The sequence below is a fragment of the Lagopus leucura genome, unplaced genomic scaffold (genome assembly GCF_019238085.1).
Source record: "Lagopus leucura isolate 7727_CA_CO unplaced genomic scaffold, USGS_WTPT01 Super-Scaffold_100157, whole genome shotgun sequence".
NCBI classification, from domain to species: domain Eukaryota; kingdom Metazoa; phylum Chordata; class Aves; order Galliformes; family Phasianidae; genus Lagopus; species Lagopus leucura.
This window is the reverse complement of record NW_024962334.1, coordinates 11,208,436-11,230,286: the sequence shown is the minus strand read 5'-3', so window position 1 is coordinate 11,230,286 and position 21,851 is coordinate 11,208,436. Positions and strand designations below refer to the sequence as shown.

Below are 21,851 nucleotides of genomic sequence, written 5' to 3'. Positions count from 1 at the left end.
GAGAAGACCTAAAGGTCTTAAAGACGTAAGAACACTGAAAATGGACAAGGAGTATGTCAGCCAGTAGTGTCATAATACTGAACAGTCTACATCTCCATACTTAGTGGTGAAAACGGAACAAACTCAAGTGTTTCAGGTATCTCAGGCCTGTTTGCCAGAATACACGAACCTTTGGTTTCATTTACAGATTCTCTAGCAAGGGCAGCTTATTATTTCCAGGGGCGGGTAGAAAAACGCCACCAGAAGCAAGAAGTCTTCATATTGTATGCACTATCTGTTTAAATTAAATGCCTGTCCAAAAGGCAGGATGAATTCTTTGCCAAGGCCGATTTCTCAGCTATTTCTCAAACCTGTCTGATGCTAAACTGAGGTAGATGATTAACTTCTGCAAAGCGAGGTAGAACTTCAAGAAAAAGATAGTGGCATCTCTCATTGTGCATTTTGTACCACGTCGGACTGGGTTTCAAACTCCCAAGAACTTGAAAACCAAAAGGTACAATATTTGCCTAACACAAGTACCAGTGTTCATTTTTATACAGTTCCAAACTGTGTCTAAATATCTCTATTTTTAAATACCTCTTACCTTTTGGCACCGTTTGGCTTACACTCCTTTAAAAAAAAACAAAAACAAAAACAAAACACTTTGGCACAATTTCTTTTAAACCAGAAACTAAGCAAATTTTATGATCAAAGATATGGCCTGATAAGGCTATCAACCTGCACTCTTCAGAAATGATTTTGGTTTCACTGTAACAAAACAGACCGGGCCCATTTTCCTGCAGTTCCAAGAGAACGCTACACCCAAGCGCCTTGCTTTCTTCCCTCACCTTAGCTATGTCTGGCCCCAATACACATCAGTTTTTCAGACACTGTCCTCCTTTGCTCGCTTTCTTTATAGTTATGGGCTTCCTTTAAGCTACTTAAAAGGTACTACACAAAAGGAGTGAGCTATCTGAAGGACCTGCATTATCAAGTATTGTATCTGCTTCAGCTCGGTGCTGAAGTTCCTGCTTAACTGCAAAGGAACAAGATTGCTTCACAGGCTGACCCTGGAGCAGCCATACTGACTGCTGATAACATTGTCAAGCAAGTTTACTGAGAGCCACCGGTTTAACCTGGCAAGGTGGAATTTCTTTGGGAGTTCTAGTCAACAGGTCTACCCACATCTCTCCTTTGCCAATGCTAGAGCTAAGAGAAAGAGGCACCTCGGCCTTCTCCACGCCACCTCTGCTGGTTCACATTACTCCGAACACTTCGGCTTGTTTGGTTTGCAATGCAGCATCAAAGCCTTGCTTTTTTTTTTTCTCCCCACACACCTTCACCATGCATGGGTGATACTGGGGCATCAATCTTAGAACATGCACAGCCCAAGAACACTCATGGAAAAAAAAAAGCAAGGTTTGAGTCTCCTTAATTAATTATATATTACTTTTTAAAAGCTCCTATGGGGCATCCGCTGTTAGCATTGAACTTGTATATTATTGTTGCTTATTTTCATTGCATATAAAACACTCCATTTTATAAGCTACACTACTGCTTTTCAATGAGACCGAGCGTGCTTAGCACTACGACAAAGATCTGGAATTATCCTGGGTAGCTAAACAGTAGCGTTTTTAAAACAAAAAAGCTCCCCGACATGTGAGACCTAATGATTTTGTTTGTAAGCAAACACACTGATTAAGCAGACAGCAACTTAAGAAGTTGCTCCTCTTCCTGAGGGAGCTGGATGGGTGGTTTGTGCAACGGCTCCATACGAAAGAGCAGAGGGCAACTTCGACGTCACCTTCTACGCAGTGCAGGCTGGAGAGAGGCAAGGATGTTTCTCTGTTCAGCACAAGGCTGAACACACACATAGCCTTTCTAACTTTTTTACTTAATGCCTGGAAAACAATTCCCTTCTCCCAGCCCCAGAGAAGGGGGGAACCCAACAAGTATTAAAGCAGAAGAGCATTTCTAGAATGCTCTAATCACTGACAGCCAGTCAGGTCACGATATTAACAGAGCTGGCATTTTCATTAAGACGTGACAGGATAAATGCAAGAACACTGCAAACTAAATATTAAAGCTTTGTAAACCAATTTTCTTTGGTATCTAGATGTTGCAGGGTATTCATTTTCACAGCCCAAACTTCAAATAATTCTCGGACTGAATAATACAAAACAAACAAGGCCATCTGCCACAAATGTTGGCCAACCCCCAAGGAGGGAGGCATGGACACGAGTAGAACCTGAAGCTGAAGGTAAATTGGGTTTCTCTCATACCCATATGTTGAGTGGCCACACAAGTTTAATGACAGACATCTGTATAAAAGATTATCCTTTTGAAGACTATTTTTAAACCATGCTATCCTAAGATTAAGCCCAGCTGAAACGCACTGCTTTGAAGAGTTTGCTTCCTCGAGGCTTTGGCTGAAAGGCAGCACAGTTACTTCATTTAATTTAGGTGTTTTTCCTTACCCTTCTTTTAAAAGAGGTTTTGCCATCTCACTGAATTGGTCTGTTTCCTTCTGGTCCTTTTTGTTCAAGCCTCCTTTAAGCAAAGGACGTCTGTATGCAACACATCAGGATTTCTACAAAACCCAGAAAGTCAAACACTCACTCCTTGGAGGGGAAAAGCAGCAATAAGGAAAGTGCACCTTGTGATTTCTCACAAATCTGTAAAGAACTTTTCAATCTCAGGACACTTTTGTGCATGGCAGCTGGCAGCGGGATGAACCCTTTCCTCCAAGGATGATTAAGGCCCTTCAGACTTCGATAGTGACCATGCTGATGTACCAGAGATCTTCTCTTGCAAGCAGTAATGTAGATCCCAAAGCATTTCCGAGGCAAAGAATGGATAATCCTTCCATCAATGAGTGACAAAAAAGCCCCTTTCCCAACTTTAACCATTGCCACTAAATGCCTTATCCAGAGGGTAAAGCAACAATTCTAGAAACAATATCTGCACTAACAGCCAAATGGGAACTGGAACAAAAAAGAATAAGACTAAATCTTCCGAGGGACTCAAAGTCCTTAGTATGTTAGAGAGCTCTCTATTCTCCCAGGAAGTTTCTGCTCCTCAAAAAAAGCAATTTTTATATCCCTGAAAGGTCTCATTTCCCCCCGCCTCCAAGCTTGTAAGGATCATATTCAGTTATTTTACACAGAATTCTTTGGTACTGCCCTGGAAAAAAAAAGAAAAAAAGAAAAAAAGAAGCAAATTTTCATCTTGATGCAGTTTGCCTTAGGCTGGAACTCGTAGCTTTTCATTTTGATCTGTAGCAAGAACTACACGGAGCCACAGGCTCACCCCACCCTAACAACTAAAGCAGAGCTTCTGGACTTCTCCAGTCCAGCTCTTTGGGGAAGCCAAAAGATGAAAAAAAGTTGCATTTATCACGGATAAAGTTATTGCAATCCTCTAAACACATGAGACTAAAATTCTCCAAAACTCACCCTGAATCTCCAAAGCTGTGCTTATTTCTAATTTTGGAAAAAGGTACCACTTCTGTTCTAACAAATCCACTGAACTTTTTTGTTTTTCTTAAAGACTCTCTATGGGGAGAAAGAAAAAAACCTCGCCATTTCACAAGAACATAAACCAAGGGTTGATTTTTCCTTGTTTCAATGCCCCCTGTAACCTCTGTTACCCAGATCAGGCGCACATACTGATAAAAGAAACTTTTTTTTTAAACTAATTTAGCTTTCAGGTGAAAGGAGTAAAAAAAAAAAAAAAGACAAACCTCAAGACCTTGCACTAAAGAAAGCATTGCTTTTTTGTTTAAACTTTACGACAACTGTATTAAGCCACTAAAATGAACAATTTGGTTTCAACTCAAAAAATAATTGTGCATTTTCATCAGCTTCTCTTTGTGCTGTTGGATTACTGTGTTTCAGAAAAAAATACACAGAAATGCCAAAAAGATGCAAACTCACTCTTCCTGGCGAGTGAATCCCACTCACTTCCACAAAACGTTCAAAAGTCTTCTGGGAACAAAACGCTGTGCTCACCAGTAAATCAAACACACTGAGGTATAAAAAGGAGAACAGGAAAAAGTTCTCTGCTGCAGCAGCAATTCAAAACAAAAAAAAATATATCCCCCCTCCCATGTCCCCACCCACAGAAATGCAGTATGGTCAGGAACACAAGTTCTCTACAAATATCTACTATCATTTTCTCCATTAAAAAAAGTGATATAGAGCCTTTTTGGCTTAGCCTACAGAATTCACCACACAAACCACCTAATGTGCACAGCAACACATGTTTGTGCATGAAGCCCCATCAGGGGAGAGGTAAAATGTTCTGAACTGCGAGTGTGTTGGGATGGGGAGAGGGGAGAGAAACCGGGGAGGGAAGGGAGGACAATGAGGTAGATAGAATTTAACTTTACAGGCTCACTCCCTGCAGAAAAGATAAGTACATTCATCTGTAAAAAAATTAAAGATGAGGTAGGTTTGAATCAACGTTGTATTTTTTTCATTTTCTCTTAGAAGAATTTCCCTGAGACAGTTTCTTCCAAATTCAAACGCAGATCAGAAGACGAGAATTCGATTGTTTCCAAAGTCGACCACAACAATCATGCCATCAGGGGTGACAGCTATACCTGAAGGACGGTCCATCTGACCAAAGCCGCTTCCCTGAGTGCCGAACTTGCATAAAAAGCTACCATTGGACTCGAATATCTGCACCCGGTGGTTCCTGGAGTCGGCCACGATGATGCGCCCCTCTTGATCCACCGCCACTCCCTGCGGGCGCAGGAACTGCCCATTCCCACTCCCCTCCGAGCCCAGGAAGCGCGCTGACTGGCAATCTGCGTGGATGACCAGAAGGCGATGGTTGTTGAAGTCTGTCACTACCAAGTGGCCCTCGTGATTGAAAGTCACACCTCTGGGGGAATCAAAGTGCTTCCAGAGTGCCCCTTCAAAGCCATACTTATTCAGAAACACACCATCGGGCCCGAACAACTGAACGCGATGGTTCCTCGTGTCGGAGACCAGGATTTTGCCCTCTGCGTTGACGGCCACGTCCCACGGGTAATTGAATTGCCCATTCTTTGTTCCTTTCTCCCCAAACTTCAGAATGAACTGCCCTTCAAACGTGAAAATCTGGATGCGATGATTGTCCTTGTCAGCCACGACGATCCGGCGTGAGACGTCACAGGCCACTCCGGCGGGACGATCGAACTGGCCGGGCCGGGAACCCAGAGTGCCAAACTTGTGATGGAAAGTCCCACATGGCTTGAACACCTGGATACGGTTATTGCTGCGGTCAGCCACGATGATGTAGCCTTCTTTATCTACACTAACCCCCCAGGGGCGGCAGAGCTTCCCATCGCTGTCTCCTTCGCTGCCAAACGAGAGCCCGGGTAGCCCAATGCCAATGTAGCTGCGCCCAGATTTCACCACAACTTTGAAGGGGCTATTCTCAATGTGTTGGTTGCACATCATCACGGACACCAGATGCTCTCCCTCTAGTTGCGGACGGTAGCTGACCAGGTAGGTTCCGTTCTGCTGATCACTGACATCTGCCCCGAACAGATTTCCATCTGGGCCCATTACCACTGCAGAGATCATGTCACCTCCTGAAAGGCGAGGCTCACCATCGTGGTCGTAGCCTATAACTGTGAAAGAGGCCACCTTGCCCTGCAGTGCACGCTTGAGGCCTTCCCCAGTGGCTTTGGTCAGAGGAGCAAAAGCCCCACTACTAACAAAGCCCATTGATTTAATGGCCATATACAGTGCCTGGTCAGGGGGTGTGAACATGATCCTGTCATCCTCCTGGGGCTGCAGAAGGCCTCTCACATTCTTGAGCTCCTGCACCTGAGCCAGCATGCGGTCCCGGGCCAGAAGAATATCTATGGTACGACCCTCCTCCAGGACCTGCTGAACAGCACTAATTGTGTTGTCCAGCTTATTTAGGTTCTGACGTAACTTTTCAACTTGCAAATAGAGCGACTTAGCCTTGACTTGACGAATCTTTTCCACCTGGGAGAGGATGAGGGGTGGGGGAAAAAAGCATATGTCAGAAAAGACGACCCTCAGAATCATAGAATTACCATGGTTTGAAAAGATCTACAAGATCATCCAGTCCAACCATCCACCAATCACCAACAGTTATCACTTAACATCAAAACTCATCCCAACGTCACTTCTACATAAGCGGTCATACATTTGTTGCAGCATGCTGACACAAGACATGATAAGACCAAGAACTGTCCGACAAGTCTTTAGAAACCCTGATGCAGGGGAGCAGAAACAAGGAAAAGCCATTATCTATCCAAATTCAGATGATTATTTTCTCCAGTCCCTCAGTTAAAAATCACACATTCATGCTCCACGGAACTGCTGTATCAAAATTCAATTTGAAAAGAAGATTTGCTTCTTTAGTAGCTAATAATGACTATCTTCCTTAAAAGCTGTTCTGCCTTCTAGTTGCAGAGTACTTGACAGACCATCAGAAGGTACTTCTTATTTAATGACTCTGGAGAGGAAAGAGGTAACTGCGAGCTCCCAGGCAAGGCTGCTCTAAAAAGAGAACTGAGACCAATTTCAGAAAGCAGGCTGTTATCACATAACTCTTAGCCTCCTAAGAGTTGGCATCAGCTAATGGATATGGGCTCTCCTCACTCCCTTGGCTGTCCGAAGTGCTTCCATATGATTGGATAATACCAGACACCTGGAATTTTTAGGGTCCAATTGCTTTAATATTTTCCCACAAATACCAGCAGCCACACTGAACTACTGCTTTAAAACACGATGCCATATAATGCTACTTCAAAGGACACAGATGGCAGCTGCCAGTCCCTTCTTGGGCAATTGTAGATCAAGCAAAACCAGTTGGTTGGTTTTGTTTGTTTGCTTTCAGGCTTTGTTTGTTTGTTTTGCATTTGTTCGTTTGTGTTTACATGACCGTGTTTGTCTTTACTTGTGAAAAATCACTCTGGATCCTTTGGCAAAATTAATGAAACATAATTGTTTTGTTGTTGGAAAAATATATTTCCTCACTTCTGAATACTTGCTTGGCTGCAGAACAATATCACTAGCGTACTTCATTGAGGGACAACTCGCTGTCTGAAGAGTCCCTTGACTAGCTAACATGTATAAGAATGTCTTTTCATATATATATACACATTTTTTTTAAAAGGCTGCTTCTAAAAAAAATAGAGATGCTTCTTTCAATAGCCCGTTAAGATCACCTGTTTCCAAAAGATTACCAATCACAGTTACTTTCTGGATGTTAGTTAGCTTTGTTACACAAAATAATACACTAGCACTCTTCACGCTACCTTAATATACATTCAATTGCCTTACTTTCGTTAGAATGATTTCTCACACCTCCACAGCATGTGCTGACAAGAACTACTTTTCCCTCTTAAAATGTTTCATAACCCAAAGAGAAATTGTTCTCAGGCCTTCCTTTAAAGCACGTATTCAATCTCTTCAGATACAAACAGCTTCGGAATAGCTCTTACTTCTCCTGTACTGTATATGATACTTCAAAAGAAAAGGTTGTTGAGCTACTTAGGGAAGGCTTAGAGTGGAAAGTGAACTTGTTTCCCTCAATGTGAGTACCTCAGAAAAGCAGCCTTAGAATTATAGAAACTACGAAGTTAATTTTTGTAAAAATGTCAGTACTAAGATAACAAAATAAATACAAACCTCTCCTTCAGAAGATTAATCTCACTTAACTAGTGTGGCTCCATGAAATAACTTTACCAATATAATGCTCATTTTGCTGGCAACACATACACCAGAAAATTAACATTTCAAGAGGATAGAAGGCGGGAGAGAAGTAATTTATATCAGGATGGCATTATCTCTTGACATCTTGACCTCAGCACTTGAGATGTGATGCACCGCTGCTGAGCCAGCAGGGGGAGCGCTCACCTTACTTGCGTGGCTGAGCTTGCCGAAGGACACAGTATTTCCTACCAAAAAAAAGCTTTTTCATAGGGCTAAGAAATCCTTCAAAATAAAACCAACTAGAGGCAGAACACAGCAACTTGCTCCCTAGAAAACAATGAGCTCACCATAAACGGTAGCGTTTCTGCTCAGTGTACAAGTTTCCAATATCAAATGTACAAAGCACAGTGTTAGGTACATACCTTCCAGAGCAGCTCGCACTCTCGCTCTTCCAAGGCCTTCTTATGTCTAGTAGTCACTGCTTTGACTTCAGACTGTACCACCTTCGCTTTCATCTCAACTTGCTCTGCCACAGCCTGGGCCTGTTCAATACTCAACTGGAGAGAAAAATAATACACTTAGTGCTCAACCAAATCTGCAAGAGCTTACTTACATTTAACTACACCTTTAGGAAAAGGCATAAAGTAACACTTCTTAGATTCTACTAGGCCTTCACCCATCTCATACAGCAGAGCCCAAATATTGGCTTGATTATATATATATGTATAAGCAAATCTACTGTACAGAGCTTGTGACTTCATTGTACCATGCACCAGTACAGGGGATTAAAGGACAGCTTCTGGGAGCATGCAAATCTCCTGCACTTTCCAATTACTGCAGGGTGTCACAGCTCTGCCACAATAAATCTGCTGTTGTTCAGCAGGCATTTCCTGTATAGAAGTTGTCCTCTGAAAGCCAATTTTTTAGGAACAATGTTGAGAAGCAGCATTCCTTTTTCTGGTCAAGCACTTGATGATTTTTTCCACCAGTAATCCTTTTTAAAAAAGGCACCGTTCAACACTCTCATTCTAGCTTCATCCTTCCAGTGTTTGTAGATGAAATGGCTAGCTAACAAACATGCTTGGGAAACTGGAGACAAGAGCTGTGTTCAGGAAACCAGCTGATTCAGTTATCCATTACCAATCCAGTAACAACTACTGTGGCTCCTGCTGTTGGCAGGTGCAGTTGTCTATTTGCAGCTTGCACCTATGCACTCTTGGGACTATCCAGGAGCCAAAAGACTGACAAGATACTCTCCATTCTATTATGGATTTCAACAGAGCCTTGTGTTGCCAAAAATGAAGAAACGACTTTGCAGTGTATCTTGCCAACTCCAGGACTGAAACCAATACTCCACCACAGTAAAATTTAAGTAATGACAGTGTGTGCACTTGATGTGTTTGAGAGCCACAACAAATGGAAACCTTGCAAATCAAGCTTCCCTGTGGCAAACAAGTATGTTCTCATGATGGAATGGAATTCAGTCCAGCAGATATCTGTCACTGGCTACAGTTACCAGCCCATTTCAGAACACTCTGTTCTTCTCTATAAATCTACTCAAAAAGGCAACATACAAATATAAACACATTAGCAGAACAGGACTACAGCATGCAACATTATCTGTACTCTCAGACTGCTAAGTATTTAATGAGGATTATTAAACGAGCAAGTCTTGTTTAATTTGGGCATTTTATATAAATCAAAAGAGTTTGCTGAAGCCTCAAGGTAGTTACGCCTACTGAGTCATACATTTTATATGCTTCAGCCACTTCTGAGTAAAAAGTGAAGAGCGAAGTTGTACTGGACTCCTCGTGTCCTTCAGGACACCTCTGCAAGTTTTCTTGTAGCTGCCTCATGTTTCTGCAAGAAACTCACAGTAGTTATCTTGCTACAGTGGTTCTGACAGGGCAACTGATGTATAACACAAAGTAATGAGGAGCTGACTGTAAGAGCCAGAAGTAGCAAGGAAGTCTACATTTTAGGTTTTGTTTCTGGATACCTGGGCAGACTATGGAGGGACCCAAAGCAGGACTCGTCAATTTCAATTTTCATCAGTTTTCCAGATGTCCCATCTTCTAACGGACATTAAGAACTTGAACTTTGAGTTAACAAAAAACATCAATAGTTTCATCTTGGCTTAATTATAATGTGCCTATGAAGTATTTAAGTGTACTTTTCTAGATACAACACTGCATGTTCTCACTAGTGCCAGCTTTTTTTAAATGAAAGCTACAGCCAGAAGAGTGCAACACTCAAGGAGAAAGACAGACAAATATGGAGCCACTGTAAAGGTGCTGGTATCATTGTGTGGTTTCTGCAGATTGCTACCCAAATTAAACAAGCACAATCCACATAGCAAAGTACATCCACACAGCAAAGTTAATGAAAAAGGCCAACTTAAGTATCAAAGAGCCTGCGAATCCAAATGCAGAGGCAGAATGTTAGAATTATCTATTTGAACACTGCTGTAAACACAGCCTGTGTGGAATCACCATGAAAGCAAAGGCTGTTTAACTATAAACGTATCACAGAGCATCAATGTTAAGCTTAACTAACTGCTTAAAAAAAGGTCCTTCCACAGATAACGGATAAAGAACTTTAAATACATACCTCCCTACCTCTGTATGGAAGATTTAAACCTTGAACACTAAGGAATTTAAGAGCAAGTTTATCCTTCTTAAAGGATATCTAGAGGGGGCAGGGGAAAAACCTTTGAGAAGCATATTCTCTGGCAGACCCTCTCCAAACTTTAGAAGTAAATTAAATGGACTAATGAATGAAATTTCTGCATCTCAGGTTAGCCTTCTTCCACCACATTCTGAAAGGTGTTCTGCCCATAAGCATTGTTTGCTTTTGGTTCCTTGATAATAAGGATAATAAACGATAAAGGGCTGGTTTCTCAGGATTCTTCCAATTACTTGCTTCAGTGCAAGGTAAAACAACTCAGTCACGACAGCCAGTTTTCTGCATCATAAAAACTTCCTACTGTTCCTCTACTAGAGAAATTAACTGCAAACCTTACACAAAGTATAGTTACAGTATGAATATTAGGATTAATCAGCTTAATTGCAATATTGGCGCGGCCATAGCAAAGATCACAGTAGCTAGGTCAATTTAAACAGTCAAGACTTCAAACTGGAAACAAACTAAAATATTCTCACTTCTGGTGGTTAAAGAATTTAAAAGTGCTTTGACACAGGGAGGGCTACAGGAGAGATCAGCTCTTGTCAGACAAACAAAATCACTTTCTCACTTTTTGCCTAAAGTTTAAGGTAAAGCAGTAGTGTGGACAGTGTCACGTGTAAAAATGCATCTTCCCTGATAACTATCTGCTTGTACATTAAATTAAGGAATTCATTAAAGCAAGACACAAAGCAGAAATACCTGAGGAAAGAAGTACCTACATGAAAGCTCTCACTGAAGGGCATCCTTCAGTGCTCAAGACAACCGAGCATTTACTTTGCTGGAGAAAAATTGCTTAGCTATCTCCCTTCCTTTCTAGCAAGAAGGGTGTTCAAGGTCCACCTCATCTGCATCATACCAACTCCCCTCACAATTTCTGTGAAAAAAAGGCACTGCCTTAACGGATGGCCCTCCTTACCAGCAAAGTTTGAGCCTTTGATGCTGGAAGATAAGTCTCTTCTTCCACATTCAGCTAATGACCAGACCCCACTGCAAGCTTCCACATTTCAAGCAAAGCACTGCCAAATGCCCCACGCAGACATGGGCTCAGATCAAAAAAGACAACTGACCTACACAAATCAAATTGTATTTTAACACTTTCACCTGCAAATTAACCCCAAATGGGAGGAAGCACTCATTGCTTTAGTGTTATGCAAGTGCATTAGATTACAAACACACACATACGTATATACAATTACACATGTATAGATGTATTTTAAGAACATGACATTTCGAAGAAGCCATCTATCTTTCATCGTAACAGATTTACGTTCAGTTTGTGGCCCACTCCTTGGAAAAAAATTTAGAAGAAGACAGCTAAGTGTGTACTTCCCTAAGGTACAAACAAGCCAGCAGCACAAGCTGTCAGTATCAAAAGGGAACACTTCTGTCTCACTCCACCTCATTAACTTCAGCTTTCAGATCCTCGTGTGAATCACTTCAAGCCACTGAAAATGCGAGAAAAGTACCTGAGCAAAGCGGATAGCTTTCTAATGAGATGAGTCTGCTCAGAAAGAGGTCCTACAAGCAATGAAACGGGTGTTTCTGTTCCATTCCTGGGCACGACCAGTCCCTTTAAGATTGCAATGAGCCAGCCTACAGAGTTGACTCGGCCAAAAAGCAATTCCACTGAGAAGCTGTCTCTTTAGCTGGATCAGTTCACCACTCCGTTACACAAATGCAAGTTCTCACGTTAGGGATAGGCTTAGAAATGCATGATTCAGGGCAAGACCAGAGCAGCACTGGTGAACAGAAGCTCTCCACTGCTGTAGAATCAAGAAGATTGACCAACAAGCCTCATGTTGCCAGGCTTACTACTTGTTTTAGAGGAGTTCCAAATCCTTTGAGGAGGGAGATTTTTACTTTTCAGCATCTTAAGTCACTGAAGTCTCATCTGGTCTGTCACTCCTGAAACTGAAATGTACCTTAATGTATGGCAATCGTCACAGCCTGAAAAATAATCTTGCTACCAAAGCCACAGGAAGAGTTTAAATAAACATTTATTCCTAAAAGCCTTCAACTTTGGTTAACCAGATATTCTCCAGCCAGATGACTTATGGCTTGATTTCCTCTCTCCTGCAAGGCCCTTCAGAGCCCACCTCCTTCCCTTCACTCTGAGCTCCTCTCCTCATTCATCCCCAAGTTTTCATGTCAGGAGTATCTCTTTCCTAGCCTATTATAAGAAGGTTACGAATACAGCAGTATGAATCAGTTGCACGGAGAGGTGTTACTACTACCATACTACTTTTCAATCATCTCCTTAGAGCTCAAGTCTATGTTTCTCATATTGCAGCTTGTATTGGAATTTGATTCTCTAGACTGCTTCCAAGCTTTAAAAAAAGTATGCAAGTCAATTTCTTTTATTTTAGCCTAGTTTCCTCAGAGTTTGTTTCAAATGCATGCTGATGTGCTGTCTCCTCCCTGGGATAAACACAGCTTTACAGCCATGTTGTCCCAGCACAAGCTCTTCTATACCAAAATTCCTTTGTGTAGCAGGTTCACAGCATCAACCTTCAACTCAAGCACCTCAGTTTTAAAACCTGCATTTCTTCTAGCTATTGCTGATGACATTGAGGCAGTAGCCTGCCCTGAGCTGCAGTATTCTCCATCTCCACATATGCAAACACAGATTACTAACTCCTCAGCTTCATCATAGATTAGCTTGCTCACCAGCTTTTTTCTGTAGAGCGGTTTAGATTAAAAGGCCTTGTTGAAAGTCAGTTCTTGAACAGCCCCATTCATTTTACAGATTGTTTCTCACTAACTGCCCAATTGCACTTCCTCTTAAAGTAGCTGGCCTAGGGCAGAACTGGACAAACTAAATTCAAGAGCTATTTGCTTCAGTTATATATGCAATGCCAGGCCACCCACATTTTACCTGTCCATCAGTAGTCAACTCACCATAAGAGCAGGAGCCTCCAGAAGAACAGCCAGAGAACAAGAAAGATAAAAGAGCAAAGTAAACCCAGGAGCAAGCAGGCATGAAAGCGTGCATGCAGTACTAGCAGAGTGGTACTCAACACTATTCTTTTGGTTTCTACTCCAAGAGACAAGTCACTATTTAGATGATTCGTCCATACCAGTTAAATGATTAAGAGCCCTAAAGGCCAAAGCAATAATTTAATTACTAACAGACAAGCCCTTGTCTAGGGCAGCCTAGAGAAATTCAAAACACTGCGCTACTGAGGTTCTCTAGACTAGAATAATCCCTTCATTCTTGCTCATTCTTGGGACATGTTAGACGTTTCTGAATGCTTCTGATACTGCTGAAGAGCCTTATAATTTTATTTAGAACAAACCAGGGAAGCTAAGTTTTGCAAGGTTTGGGGTTAACATGAGGTTTTAAAATGGCCATCCAGCTCCAAAACTTTGGTGCTTAATGTTCTGACATATGTAACAACATCATAAGCCAAAGGGAGGTATCTGAAACAGTTAATATCTAAACCATCACAATACTTTTTTCCTTCCACGGGTGCAAAGACTCAGGACAGGTCAAAATAGCTGCTCCTTTCAGGCTGAACAAGCTCACCTAAAAAAGGGTTAGAACTGTCATTTATTCTCACTTATTAGGGAGGCACAAAGTTGTCACATCACAGAGAGGGGGATTCTCCAAAACAACCAGCCTCTGAGACATACTCTACACTTCGAAACATGCCTAGAGTACAAAGAAATTCTGTAGCACTGCAGGAAAACAACCAGCAGATATTGTCATTGACTGTGACCTTCAGAGGATAAGAGTTAACAGATTTAACAAGAAAATTTAAAAGATTCCACTCAAAATAGTCATCTATTAAAATAAGCAATGATGAGGGGACAGCTCCTATGTAGCACACATTTGAGAGAAAAGCACATCTGACTGAGAAAGCTTACTTCTGCCAGTGTCTAACCAAAAAACATAAAGTCCTGGTGGTTAAGTCTAACATAGAAGTGTTGACTATCCAGCTCAAAGCATTTGAGGCTGACAAAATTGGACAGCCGTAGTGCAAAGTAGCTTCATACTATGCCTTCCCTGTCCAAAGGTTCTTTACTAAAGGAAAACTACTGCTAGTACCATAACAGTTTCTACTAGATACTACTAAAGTTAACACACAAGTTAACTAACTACTGACATATACTTGCAAATTCATTTCCTGTGCAGATTTTCCTTCTACTGGTTGAAGGTTACCTTCCTTCCAGACCTCACTTAGTATTTATATGTGCACTGCAAAGTAGCTGACGTAGGATGCAATAGGCAGCTGTGGTGTGCACCTGTGCAGGCAGAGCAATCCTTCTATAGAGGTAACTCTGATCCCTTACATAGGCAGATTAAAGTTCCACACCAATCCAAACAGATAATTAGCTTTTTACATGCGGTGGCAACACTGAAGACACAACCAGATCTGTAAGTAGTTACAGTGCAGATGCTGTACAGACATAAGAGACATCTTAGAATAGAAGTCTCAGCTGTAGAAACAGAAACACGCTCGGCACTGCTGTATAAGATCAAAACTTTGCTCAAAATGCTTCATGCTCAAGTGCATTTGGACATAGCTTCATATATATTATGAATTGACATATATATATATATACATGTCAGGATTATGCTGCAGGAATGCAAAATTCATAACAGTGCTGTTTTCAGCTATACAGACACTTCTGTCAGATCTGAGAGAACAGAAGGGGTGAGAAAGCTGACAGAAGCAGCAGAGAGCTTTTTGCCTGACACCCTGCCCTGTACCAGGCAAGCTGTGAGGGACAGAAAAAAAAATTAAATGCTTAGGTTGGGAGTATCTTACCTGAATAGCCTGTCGTCCTTGCTGAGCATCTGCCAGGAGCTGGATGGTAAGAGTCCTGGAGTCCTGGAGGGCATCTTGGAGGTAGATAAAGCTGTGACCCACATGTCGCCCCATGGTACATTCACGACATATGGGGACAGAGCAGGTATCACAGTAGAAATGCAGTACCTGGAAGAGAAAAACATGTATCACCATCTGATGAAGAACAGAAGAGGGAAAAAGAAATGCAAGGTTGGCAAAACAACAACAAAAACAAACAACAGATAACAAGAAAGGGAGGAGGCTGGAGGCAGTAGCCATGGGCAAAGACTTCACAATAGTTTCTCCTCAGAGGAAAAAGCAAACCGTCTTTCTTAGTAAGCTTCAAATTGTATTCTAAAAGTTGGATGGAAGTGTCATTGTTTTCTTTGAAATACAATACTAGGAAGAATGTCCACATCAGCTCCTCTTAAGAACGGAAGCCATCTGCCAACACTTACGGATTGGAGATGTCATCTATGTTAAATTTCAGATGAAGACTTTTCCTGCATTCATCAGATACATTCTCTGAAGTGGGTTTAATAGTGACTGTGCTAGAGAACAGGAGCATCCCTGCCCCCCAAGAATAGAAAACCATTATGCATGCTGAGAACCATCCTGTTTCCTCAGAACACATAAACCCTCTATGCTTACTCAGAGCAGCACAGCACTGGGCAGAACTCCTTTCTGCCAACTCCCAACAGCAAAGCAAAAAAAAAAAAAAAAAAACCCTTTGCTCTGCCACAGTGTTTCTATTCTGGTAATATCTGGAGATACTTGATATGGAGAGGAAGACAAGACAGTAGCATATCAGTCAGTGTTTCAGTTTTACAGAACTCTGGGTAACAACCAAAGCCCACTCTATTCACAAAGCACTTAAAAAGTATTTCCAACTCACAATGGAAGTCTTACACAAGACTTCAGCCTACAAAGCTGGATCCATTCATCAGCCACAACTGTCTCCATTCCATCCAGTAGAGGGAAGCAGCACACAAAAATAGTATTTTCCACACGTTAGTGCTTTCTTAGAAGAAAACAGATCAGCTATTTTGTTTTCAAAGATGCAAGCAAAGGAGTACAAAACTGTGAAATGAGAAACTCCACATTCAGTCTCACTGCTAGCAACACACACTATATTTTTTTAGAGCAGTGTTAGAAAAATCTAGCTTACCACAGAAGTCAGGAAACCACCACAAAACTCTGTCTGCCATTGTGGAGTACAAATAATTTTTCCATCACCAGCTATTTAAATTCTACCTCAGAGAAAGCAGCAAGAGCAGAACAAAGGCCGGGCAAGTATCTGATATGCCTGTCTCCTCACAGCTGTCACCCAACCAGTCCTGACTCCAGCTAAATATGTATATATATTGTGATACGGTGCATGGCATCCCCATTTCCCTTCTCCTGCAAAAGAACAGGGGAGAGGGAGGACAGGTGATTCCCTCAGATTTCCTGCGTTGCATGAAGAGCTATTTTAAGCTCTCCTGTAAGCACAACAGCTGAAGTGGCATATGGATTAATTTCTCAAAGGAATATGTGTGTTTGCGCACGTTACATTTTCTTCACAGTTAAGTTTTGCTGTAGGGAAATGGAAAAGGTTAGTTTGCGTCTGTTCAAATTCTAATCCCTCAAGCAATATCCTCAGATCCTGAGTCTTCTTTAAGGATGTAGATGCTGCCTTTCCAAAATGCATTTTTCAATATACATCACCTCCCTCTACTTGAATGTTCCTCGTCTTTACACTGCGGTTGTCTATATCTGTAGGCAATGTTCACTTGCTCACGCAGTTCTGTAATTTTGCTCTTGAAATTACAGGGAATGTTTATTACATGTTGCTGAATGACTCCACATAAGCAACTGAGAAGTTGAGAGAAAATGAAAACCAAGGGAGAGTATCAAGTTAAGTCACACGAATCCGATATACTTCAAAAACGTACAGGAGGGATTTAGGGACTCAATCAAGCACAGCAGCTGAAAGGAAAATGGTGACCATATGAACAGAAGTCTAGAAGCAAGTTATATCTGCTGTTAGTCCTCCAAAGTAGCCAACATCAGAAGCAAAAGCTGAATGCCAGAGATCTGTCCCGTTACCAGTACGTTCCAGCTGTGACGTGACAGCATTCACTGGCAAGAGTCATCTGGTTGCCCGAGCCAAGGAGAAACTGATTTGAAGCTCTTCAGCTGCCTCTTGCCATGCAACAAAATGTGGCGGAAAATACCGCTCCTCAGTTTAGAATGGAGGGAGACAAGAGCCATAATTTCATTTCAGAAATGTACAGATTATGTAGGATGTGGCTGGCAAGTATTTTGGGTAAATGCTACAAAGACGTTGATAAAGTCTCCCAGTTGTTTCTTAGAAGACTGTGAAAATCACCTACATTTAAATTTGAGAGCAAAAGAGTTAAAAGGCTTGGGCAAAGAGAAGGGGAATAAGCAGCAGTGGACTGATCTCCATCATTATACTGCTGTTTAAAAGTTATCTTAAATACACACAAAAGAAAACACAAATGCATAGTATCATTACTGCACTCAGTAGGGAAGGGAGCTGGTCGCCAAAAGTAAACTGAGAGAGTCAGCCAGCTTCTAGATGAACAAGGAACCGCCTAGAAACTCCCTTCTGGGCATGCTGACTAATTGAGAAAAGAAAAACAGGAGCACCCCCCAGGATGTACACTGGCTCTACCAAGCAGTGGGGCCCACAGCAGGCTGCTCTCCCAGGGTTAGAACTGGGAAGTACCCAGCTGTGCAGGGGTAGGGGAGATCTGTGCCAGTCAGACCAACAGAGATGGGAGCTTCTCTGTGCTTGTATCCACAGCTGGCCATTTATTATGTTCCAGCCTTTTCACATCCCAGTCCCTAGGTCATGGCCTCAAAGGTCAGGTACTGTTAGGTGAAGTTTCCATGCCTGCTACATAGGAGGGGAGAAGAGAAGCAACGACAAATCAACCAGCACCAACACATCGACAACAAAAGCGACCAAGCAGCTCACTCCAAAAAAATCTCATGCTAACAATACATAGACTTCTTACTTCCTTGAACTAGGACAGCACAAGAGTCTGCTCTCCATTCGGATGTGATGCATCTGCAGTGCACCTAAAAGCTGGCAGGGCCTCCCCCTTCTGCTAATCTTAGCAACAAGGAAAGGCCACCCTGAATTTCAGTTGTGCTGTTAATACAGCAACATACTGCTCCTTCTATGCCCGTATCGCTGCCTTAAGAACAACAAGCCTAGTCTTGAGCCGTGGTGGGAGGGGGGGAGTGGAAGGAAAGAGCAAGGCTAAGTCCCTCTGGAAAGGCTGGGCTTATGGTGCACAGCCTAACAAACCAATTTCAAGGGGAAAAAAAGGTCTTAAAACTGCTCCCTGCTCCTGAAGAGGGGGAGACAATGCTAAGTAAAAGGACCCACCAACTAATTTAGCTATTGTCCTCTTAATTTCACTATTTTCCAGCAGCATTTTGAGCAAAACCTCCAAACGTTTTTTACCTTACGCAAGTGTTCTGATAGGAAGGAAACAGAAATGAGAAGAAACCAGGAATAGATATATTTCAAAGAATTTTGCAAGGTTTTATCCTCTTTTTTTCTTTTAGTAATATACAAATACAGGAAAAAAATTGTTTTAAGAGAAAAAAAAGAAAGCTTTTCAGCATTCAAGCCTTTTCAACATTTCTTTTGATAAAATTGTTCCCACTAAGAAAAGATTTTTAAGCAAGTTTGGGTGGATTTTTAAAATAACCATTCTATTACATTAAATAGTATCTCAGAGTTTCCATCAAAATCAAATGAAGAGATAAAAGTCAGAAGCGAGAGCAGAACAGTTTCAGAGATAGTTAAAAGTGATTTATTTTAAAATAAATCAGCTATGGGTTGATTATTTCCCAAACAGGAAATATTTCCTGAATTGGTGGCATACAATTTTAGACACAAAACAATAAAGGGAGCCTACTTCAATTTAAACAGAATCAGTGAACCATATTACAGGGCTATTCATCTTTTACAGCCACAGCAGCTCAAGAAATACAACAGCAAGGCCATAAATGTGATTGCTTCAGGAAAGGCTGTACAGTGCACCGTAAAAACATTTTACAACAGCAGGAATTCCTGGGTGTCGCTCTCCCCATTTTTTGGTCCATCTGCTTTCAAAGGGGGCAGGGGGATGGGCGGAGATGTTGTTAAACGTCCCCTGGGACTGCACAGCAATCAATCATCATCTGATGAATGGCTGCTGAAGTTAAACCCTGACCCCGCTCCACAATTCCCACACCAGTGCTCCTCTCCTCGCTGACCAGCTTCCAGCGGCCTCCCCCCCCCCCACCTTCCAGCCCTCACCAAAATTTCCCAAATACCAAGGGCAGACAAAAGCAATGGAATGCAGTAGGCACCACGACAGAAGAAAATTCAGCAAAACCAGCAGTTGAGGGGGTTTATCCTTAACTTGCCTCTCCTGGCTCACCAGCACTTGATTCCTCTCACTTCAGATCACACTTAAGAGCACGTACACGCACAGTTGTCAATAAAGCACATGAAATCTCTTCAGCGTTTTGCTTTCTGTCACGACATTTCAGTGTCTTGACAGAACTGTATTTATGCCTGCAGCGTTAAGCAATTGCACAAGGCAGCAACGTATAGGGCCACGTTTTAAAATACAGACGAAGTCTGATGCCCCAAGCGCTGCCCTGTAACCTTAAACAACAACAAACTCTTACAAACTAACTGTAGCCTCTTGGTTCTCCCTTTGGAAAGACCTCCGTCTGGCATTTGTGCATTAACTTATTTTGAGTTTATGACAGAAAAATCACACGCGCTGTGTCAGTCTGAAATTTTCCATTACTAAAGGTGCTTTATTATTTAATTCCCTTGTCAGCAACTCAAACACCGGTGGCTTTGTTAGGCAGTGTGTGAGGCTGGGGGCATTATGAATTTAGCAGAAACTCATTTTCCAATGAATGTCAGCCCTTCTCTTCCAGCACTGGCTTTGGATTTTGTTGTTTTTTCAGAAGATCTGGGGAAAAAAAGCTGCTTCCCCGCATCATTCAAGCAGCAGTATATTCTAAACAGCATATAAATGCAATCATGATGGACAATTGGGTCAGAGTCTGATGCAGTGAATTGTTTTGGAGTTTAAGCAAAAAAAGGTGTGGGGGTTTTTTGGTAGGTTTTTGTTTGTTTGTTAGGTTGGTTGGAGTCTTTTGGATTGCTTTTCCTCTGTAAGATCCTGGTCTTTAGTTCCCATTTTAATGGCAACCTGTGAGAATTACCTCGTGATTACTAACTTATTTCACACCATGATCAGAAAGACACTTTTAAATGCCTTAATTTGGATAATTCTTAAAACTTAAATACCACATAAAGTACTGAAGATACAAGTAAGCTATGTGATACACATTTAATGTCTCCATTATATCTGGGACATTAACTTTTAGAGATGCTTAAAAAACTTTTGTGAGTATCAGCTAATGATACTGATTAATATTAATAATTAATACTGATACAATATTAATAATTAATGAACAAATATGTAGCTCTCCTGACCCAATGCATAAGGAGGAAGTGAGTCCCTACCTAACTAGCACTCTCTCAGTGAAAACTCAGCTTATGGCTGTGATTTCACCCTACAACTGAACTGACCTGGTGGCTGGCACCACTGCAAAAGGAAGTCCTGTACCTCCTGTGTCCTTCTCCTTTACTTCCTTCCCATCTCAGTTTAGATACCTGGGGATCTTTATAAACAACAGGGAAAAAATTAGAAAGTACTTTATTCCATCAGCTGACCCTAAACAGCAGTAGGGCCAGCACACGGGAAGGGGCGTAAGAATCCACAGCTAATGACACAGAGTGTGGCTGGAAGACTGTCAAATAGAACTAGGGGAGGTCCAGGTTGGATATGAGGAAACATTAGGAATGGTCAGATGCTGAAACAGGCTGCCCAGGAAGGTGGTTGAGTTACCATCCCTGAAGGTGTTCAAGAAATGTTTAGGTGTTGTACTGAGGGACACCATTTAGAAGGCAAGATTGGTGGTATGTAGACAGTTGGACCAGACCTCTTGAAGGTCTTTTCCAACCTTGGTGATTCTATGATTATTATCCGATTTACTTGAAGTATCAGCTAAGCTACTGAGCTAAGCCACACAGTTCAGTTCCATTTTTAACCAGCCTCACAGCTGGTAGTCTACATCTTAAATCTGGCTAGGTAGTGTTCATCTCAAGTTCTAACCAAGGGGATGCTATCAACCAGAATTAAAACTGTTAAAATAGGTTTTCAAAATGGATGAACATGCTGCTTTCACAGTTCATGAGTTTTTGCTTTCTCCAGTCCTGCTGTTGGGACATGAAGTAATACATTTTAGAGAACAGTAATGTGACAATGCTGGTCATTCAGGCTACCTCGATTAAAAAGCAGAAACTTTTTGGAAGATGGGTAGTTCTATTAATCAAGGTCAAAAAAATCCATTGGGCATTAGGCGGTAGTGAAGCAAAGGCCACCTAGGTCCTTTCAGGGGAGGAAAGCAGTATTTGCTAGTTCTGTGACAAGCAAGATCCACTTTGAAGGCCACATCCTCAGTGACAGTGCAACGAAGTTTGCAAAATGTGGCTGAGACATGTAGTCACATCAGTGTCAAAGCTAATTTAAAGATTTGCTGGCTTTAGTGTACTACAAAACTGAATCTGTCTTGGATTGCAGTCTTACAACTAGAGCTCCATTTGATGACTATAGCT

General features: G+C 41.8%; 1 protein-coding gene across 1 annotated transcript in view; it reads right to left on the bottom strand.

The window, feature by feature from the left end:
• Window positions 1-4,147: 4,147 nt before the first annotated feature.
• The window catches only part of TRIM71 (tripartite motif containing 71), a 50,889-nt gene continuing 33,185 nt past the window's right edge, over window positions 4,148-21,851 (bottom strand). Inside the window, exons 3-5 of the mRNA XM_042888880.1 lie at window positions 15,119-15,286; window positions 8,084-8,218; window positions 4,148-5,963 (exon numbers count right to left, since the gene is read on the bottom strand). Coding sequence (XP_042744814.1) covers window positions 4,512-5,963; window positions 8,084-8,218; window positions 15,119-15,286 — 1,755 coding nt within the window. The 3' untranslated portion in view covers window positions 4,148-4,511. The remainder of the gene's footprint in view (window positions 5,964-8,083; window positions 8,219-15,118; window positions 15,287-21,851) is intronic.